The 7,816-nt window shown below is 34.9% G+C and overlaps 1 protein-coding gene across 1 annotated transcript in view; it reads right to left on the reverse strand.

Annotated features, from left to right (window-relative positions):
- Positions 1–4,777, reverse strand: part of cdh15 (cadherin 15, type 1, M-cadherin (myotubule)) — a 30,268-nt gene extending 25,491 nt beyond the window's left edge. The window contains exon 1 of the mRNA XM_084107544.1: positions 4,612–4,777. Coding sequence (XP_083963670.1) covers positions 4,612–4,662 — 51 coding nt within the window. The 5' untranslated portion in view covers positions 4,663–4,777. The remainder of the gene's footprint in view (positions 1–4,611) is intronic.
- Positions 4,778–7,816: the final 3,039 nt, after the last annotated feature.

Genomic DNA, 7,816 nt, shown 5'->3' on the forward strand with positions numbered 1-7,816 from the left:
ATTTGCTCAGGGGAAGCTCTGATCTGAAAATACCCTACAGTCTGAATCACAGAGACAACAGGTGTCGATCACAGGCTTTCTGGAAACCTCACATTCAACTCTCCAACAAAAAACAAGCTCTTTATTTCAGGACAGTTTTCTGAACGTCCAAGAAAGTGCAACCTTTGTGTCTTTTAGCGCTTTGGGGGAAAAACATTCCAGTTCACAGTTGTTGCTCTCTGTGTCACATCTAACCCAGTTTAGCTCGACTTTTACCAGAGTAAGACATTCCTAATGCTCCACACACACACACACACACACACACACACACACACATGGCAGGGTCAGCTGGTCCGAGCCTCGGCGTGACTAACACAATCAGATACACTACATTTCTGAAGAGGAGAAGAAACAGGAGCGAGTGTGGAACACATTAGGTGGAACACATACAGAGTTCTGGACTAGTTTTAGTGTATGTGTGTGTGCGTGTGTGTGTGTGTCTGTAAAAAGTGTTCAGCTCACTTAAAAAAAAAAATTATATTATATTAAGTAAATAAAGTAATGCTTAGTTTAAAAAAAAATTATGTGAGACTTGACAATTCCACATTACTTAATTTTTTCATTAAGCATGAAGTTTATTTACTTAATAATAAGTAGTGGCTGAAAGTGTTGTCCGGCCTGTAGGGAAGATGACATCTTTATTTAAATATTATTCAAAATATGGTACAGATTTTGTAATCATATTGCATAGTTGTGCTTTTTTCATCACACTTTAGATTATAGAGTCCAGTTCTCACTATTAACCATAACTTTTGCCTAATTGCTTATTAATAGTTAGTAAGATAGTTGTTAAATTTAGGATTAAGGGATGTAGGATATGATCATGAAGAATAACTCATTAATATGTGCTTTATAAGTACTAATAAACAGGTAATATTCCAGTAATATTCATGCTAATAAGCAACAACTGAGATTTGGAGACTAAACTAAAGTGTAACAATTCTTTTATTTTTGAAAATAATGCAATGAAATTGTGCCGATATTGTTTTTGGCCAGGCTGCCATACAAAGAAATTATGAACATATGCAAAAAAAAAGAAAAAAGAAAGAAAGACAGAAAAAAAGAGAACCAAAGAAAATATGATAATGGATTTTTTTTATTTTTTTTTTGGCACAGTAAAATAAAACCTGTAGCTGTACTTTGACTTTTTTGTCAAAAATATTTGTTGAATTGTTTTTTTTTTCCTTCACATTTAAAATATTTTAAAAATATATTCCTCATATTTTTATAATTTAATCTTTAAGCTTTTAGGGTCATAAAAACAAACTTTTGGCCAATACTGTACATAAAGACTAAATAACATATTATAGTGCATTATGTAATAAATTGCAAAAATGTAATTGATATTAACTTTATATTTTTGAAATAATTGATTCCTTTGAACCACAACATGTCAAATGTACAGTATTAAAAGCACTTAATTCAGAGAATATGGATATGATATTATTTGTGGGTTAAGGCAAGCTTGTATATACTGATCTCATAATTCATAAATCAGTATGATGAGGTAAAATGGCATTTAGTTTATCTCTGCATGTGTGATGCTGTGTGTCTCCGGTTGGACGAGAGCTCAGAGGTCACACAGGTGGACATGTTCTGTCATTTCATTCCTGAATAGGTCCAGTATGTTTCTTTCTTTCTTTCTTTCTTTCTTTCTTTCTTTCTTTCTTTCTTTCTTTCTTTCTTCCAATTATTTGATTTTAGTGAGTGTTTCTGGTTTATTTTACAGTAACTGATCCTGATGTCTTCCAGGAACATTGAACCCTTACAAACCAGAATGCTGTCATCGTGTCATGTCTAATTCAAACCGGAAATCACTGTAATCACCGTCAGTGAACGGCGTCCCGTCTCGGTTTCCTGATCTGGGATTGTATCAGAATGACTGGGACTGGGAGAAACACATAGTTTCCAGGATGACTGACTCTCGCCAGCTGCTTTATGAACAGTTTCTGCTCATTACGTGGCCTGGGAACATTGACCTCCTATTTCCACCGACAAGATCATCATGTCAGACAAATGGGGTTGAGTCTGCATCTGGGAACAGCTGCGCATTAGCAAGACCTCGAAGAGGCATGTGTGAATCTCAATGCTCTCAGTGAGACACAAGCCTCTCCGAGATTAACTCCCTGAGAAACTTTTAGCAAATTAAATTACATTATCAGAGTCTCAAGAGCCAGATGACTGAAGAAGAACAGAATTAGAAGAAAATTAGAAGAAAACTATCAATTCATCAGGCAATGATGTGGAGGAAACTTCGAAGGCCAGTGGTGATCATTTTCGTGTATTGCATATTCTCTCTGAAAGGGGTGGTATAATGCCCTTTTCACAAAATGTAAAATAAGTCTCTGATGTCCCCAGAGAAGTTTTAGCTCAAAATACCCCACAGATATTTTTATATAACATGTTAAAATTGTCACTTTTTGAGGGTGAGCAAAAACGCACCGTTTGTGTGTGTCCCTTTAAATGCAAATGAGCTGCTGCTCCCGGCACAGGGGGCGGAGCTACAACAGCTTGTGCAACAGCTTGTCCTTTTACCTCACACACACATGCACTGAAAATTGCAAAAACTTTTAGCCTTTTATGTTCAAACTGGAGTCAGACAATGATGGAGCGACTCAAGAAGAAGTGACAACATGTAGAAGCAACAGGACATTTCTGAATGATTAGTTGATGAATTTATGTAGCTGATGTGTAGTTATCTTCTAGTCATTGATTAGCATATTCTGTCTTGATAATCTATAAATCGTGTTCAGGGGGCGGAGTTTATGTAAATTCTAGGGTTGGTGATGTCACTAACCCGGGAGGAATGTGGTGTAGTCTCTACCAGCCGTTTGTTGTAGTCCTTAAAAAATGGCACAAATAAAAAATGACATCTTCACCCTTTATTCAAATATTATCAAAAATTTGTAACAGATTTTGTGAGCATATTGCATAGTTGTACTTGTAGTTGATTGATTGGTCAAACCTTAGATTATATTACTATTAATTAAGACTTTGGCCTCAATTAACTCATCCAGAATAAGGCATTAATATGTGCTTTATAAGTACTAATAAACAGCTAATATCCTAGTAATATGCATGCTAATAAGCATCTAGTTTAATAGTGAGAATTGGAGCCTAAACTAAATCGTTACCAATTGATTTATTCAGGCAATGAAACCTAACAAATAGTGCTGACATCATTTTTAGCAAGACTACTGAACAGAAGAAATGAACCGGAAGAAGATTTACACCTCAAAGAAGGCGGAGCCTCAGAGCCACACCCATCTATTACATCATCACCACTGACCAATGGGAGTTCAGGGGCGTTTACCAGCCGGAGTGAACTTTTCTGCAAAGTCAAGCTGTTTCGAACTCCTGAAACAATCTCCAAATTAACTTCATTTCGGCCTGATTTTGTTCGGAATGACGCCGCCTTGTTCTTCGACTTCACTTGAAGTATATCGGGGCTTTTAAAGTGGCAAGATTTGAAAAGTCCGAGATTTTAATATAGACGAAGGACTGAATAATCTGAGATGTGCTATCCACATTCATTTTATAGCTCTGTGCTCTTCATGGACTGTCTACTTATATTTATCCTGAAGAAATGTTGATCCTTAAATTAATTGATCCTATGTTATGAAGAGCAAAATAAAATTAAGTCTATGATAATAGCTAATGCTTTGGGGAAAATGGGTCGGTTTCAATCAAAGAGCCAAAGTAACTTAATACATTTGTTCTTGAATTGCTCATAAATAAGAAGGAACGACTTTCTGCTGTTTATATATCGCATGATGAAAGTCCGGCCTCGAGAGCAACTCCAGAACAAATCTCTCATTTCAGAATCTGTGTCTCATTGCAAATCTAAACAGTTCAGATCATTGATTGTGGCAAATTTTCGGCTTTGTTTGCATTCTCATTCGTTGTGTTCATGATTACACTAGCAACTGACCTTGAAACGGTAACATCAAACGAGCTTCAAACCAGCGGCATTTTTCTTATTATTATTCATTATCTGTCATCATTCAATTAGTCAGAATTGTCACATGTTTAGATCATTCATTTCCACCAACCGGATAATACAGTTGAAGACAAACTTAACAATCAATTATTAAACACCATACACACCACTAAAGATGATTTTAGCAGATGTGACCCAAGCAAGGTCAAAACTGTAACCACTTCAACTAACGCTAATCAAGCGTTGATTAAAAATAAATAAAGCACAATAATGCAATCCACAACTGATCCATGTCAAACCATGATGATCTGATTACAGTAGCTTCTGACATTTGATCGCGCTGAGCAAATCATGCTGTAATTATTAAAGATAATATCAAAAACCTATAGCAAATGATAATATATATCATAATATTATATTTCATAGTAGTTTAAAAAGCAAAACTATTTTAACTGTCATAAGTAATCACCCCCCGTTACTTATAAAGAAGGTTGCAAACTCTCAGATTATTTTTTGTGCCTTATCTTTTAATATTATATTAGCATTGAGCTATAATTTCAGCTGAAAACTGAAATGGATGACACTGAAAGTCCTCAGCATTGAGTTGATAAGTGAAGTAAAGCTCGACTCACCTGACACACTACGGTCAGTATTGCACTCAGTACCGCCACGGCCCTCATCATCGGTTTCTGACCCAATAAACCACTGACAAACGCTAAAACACTAGAGATGCAACAGTGTGTGAAGACTGAAGCCAAGTTTGCAGTGAGACTCTGTGTCTCTCAGCCCTGGTGTCTCAGACTTGAGTGACAGCACATGTGTGTGTGAAGAGGCTGCGATCCCATGCCCAGCCCCCACAACACTCTCATGGCATGAACACACACCCCAGAAAATACATGACCCAGTCAATGAGAAGAATACACCTCCAATGAAAAGAACTAGATAAGTAAAGTTTCAGGACAAACTTTGATGTTGGCTTGACAAAGCCACGTCTGAAAGTTTAGAATAACTTCGAAAGCTTAAAGATTTTACTCAGAGAAAGTAAAATGCATGTTGCTAGCATGATCCTAGCATGTTTTAACATTTTTCTAGCATGAATTAGCATGAAGTTAGCATGTTTTATCTCAATCCTAGCATGTTGCAAGCATTTTTAGCATATTGTTTACATGAATTAGCATGTTGCTAGTATGTTTTAACATTGTTACTGTGAAATAGCTTGTTGCCAGTATGTTTTAACAAGTTGCTAGCATGTTTAAGCATGTTGCGATCATGTTTTGGCATATTGCTAGAATGATCTTAACATGCTTTAACGTTGTTATCATGTTTTTAGCACATTGCTAGCATGTTTGCTAATATGTTTTAACAAAATTCTAACATGTATTAGCATTGCTAGTATGTTGTAAAACATTGCTAGCATAAATTAGCATGTTTTGGCACATTTGCTAGCATGACTAAGTATGTTGCTAGTAAGTTTTAAAACATTGCTAATATGTCTTAGCATTTTGCTAGCATGTTTAACACATTGCTAACATTATCCTAGCATGCTTTAGCACATTGCTAGCATGTTTTAACACATTGCTAATATGAATTAGCATGTTGATAGCATGTTTTAACACAATTCTAACATGCATTAGCATGTTGCTAAAATTTTCAGCACATTGCTAGCATTAATTAGCATGTTGTTAGTCTGTTTCAACAAGTTGCTAGCATGTTTTAAAACATTGCTTGCATGTTGTAGCATGCTGTCCTAGGCTAGTTGCTAAGCTTTGCTAGTGACAGACAGCTTAAATACTCTGTAAGAGTTATTGTACAATAGTGTTGACCCCCTCAATGAAAGTCTGTAGGATTTTGGGAAAGTTCGGAAGTCCGATAAGGGAATTCTGTGAATTGTTTCAAAGCAGCTTTACAGTGATGATAGGAAATTACAGTAACAGAGATTGTCTTGGCTTTATAGCAGCTCTAGAATAAAGTTATTGTCAGCTAAAGTTAGTTTTTGATTGATTCACTTCCGTTCCGTTGTGTGTGTGTGTGTGTGAGTGTGTGTGTGTGTGTTATGGGATGAATGTGCACCTGTCTCTGTCACTGGGCAGCAGCTGACAGGAGCCGGTCTGTTCCTTCATCCACACAAACAACCCTTCACTTCAGCACTGTGTGTGTGTGTGTGTGTGAGAGAGAGAGAGAGAGAGAGAGAGAGAGAGAGAGAGAGAGAGAGAGAGCTTTTCTTATCAATAATGTTTCCCCTTTATGGACTGTCCACAAATGTCAATTATTTTGCAATGCTGAATATATTTCGGAATATGATTGTCGTTCTTGTTGTCTAAGAGACAAAATCTAAGCAGAAACTGAAGCTCAGATTTTTTTTTCAATATGCCATATCATATGTGTACACACACACACACACACACACACACACACACACACACACACACACACACACACACACACACACACACACACACACACACAGAGAGAGATCTTTTGTTTCTCACACTGCCTGTAACAGCGCCCTCTGCAGGTGTATATATATATATATATATATATATATATATATATATATATATATATATATATATGGTTATAGTTACTGATTTCCCATCTGGGTATTTGAATGTGAAATATGATTTATGTTGTGTTGAATGTCCCAGGTGAAAAAGACTTGGTATTAAATGTATTAAAAATATACTTGAAATTCAAGTAGTATGTTTATAATACATTTGTGCTCCCAACATGCTTATTAGAAGTGCATAACATATACATTGAATTGCATTTTAATATATTTCTAAAGAAGTATACTAGAAGTACATTGGTAATAAATATATGCTTAATTATACTTTTAAGAAATATGATAAACATACTTATATGTTTACTTATAAGTTACACTTACTTAAAATATATTTAATATATATTATATATATATATTTAAAATACATTTAAATATAAAATATAAAAATATATTTTATGTGTACTTAAAATTATTAAGCTTTTAGTGTGTTTAAAATATATGTACTTTATAAACACTTAAGCCTATACTGCAATATATTTTAAATATTTATGTATTTATCATTTTGCTATATCGAAAAACATTTTTTACATTTACAATGTACCAACTTATAATGTATTATAAACATTTATCAACTATTATTAAGCATTGCAATAAGCATACTTCAAATGATTGTTGTTCACTTTTACTTGTTTGTAGGCTAGGCTACTTGTAAAAGGCTAAAAGGCTGTTGTCCATTACATGATACGTTTGTACTACTAAAATTCCCACAAGGATTTCAACATCATATTATTTACAAAAAACAAGGAACTCCCGCACACTATCAGTACTTGCAAATGAGTATTAAATTTTTATTAGCAATGTTCCGTCTCACGACCTTCATCAGGCATCATGATGCTAATAATTTACTAATTGAACATCATATTATTTGAAATGTATCATAGATACATTTTCCAAAGTTTGTACTTGTTTAAATTCAAACAATACGCATAACACACTGACTAGTCCTGATTGGTTTAAGAGCCGTTGAACGGCTGTGATTGGTTTATTTAATAGAAAATAGAAAACGTAATTTGTTTTTATTTTTACCCAGCTTCTTCAAGTTTGCATGGCATGTGACATTTGGAACCTCGTTATATTGTGATTCTAGGTAAGATTTGTATTACATTAATGTTACTTGTCTGTGCCAGTCTATTTTTGACACAAAGTGCGTCAGCACGTCTTTTTCAGTTCAGCTACATTCAATTTGACCAATCAGAGCCAAGCTTTTCAAGTCGAAGTCGAAGCAGAGTCGAAGAGTTGAAGATACTTACCTCAGAAGTTACTGGTAAGTTTTA

This window comes from Abramis brama (assembly GCF_963993115.1).
Source record: "Abramis brama genome assembly, chromosome: 3".
Classification (NCBI taxonomy): domain Eukaryota; kingdom Metazoa; phylum Chordata; class Actinopteri; order Cypriniformes; family Leuciscidae; genus Abramis; species Abramis brama.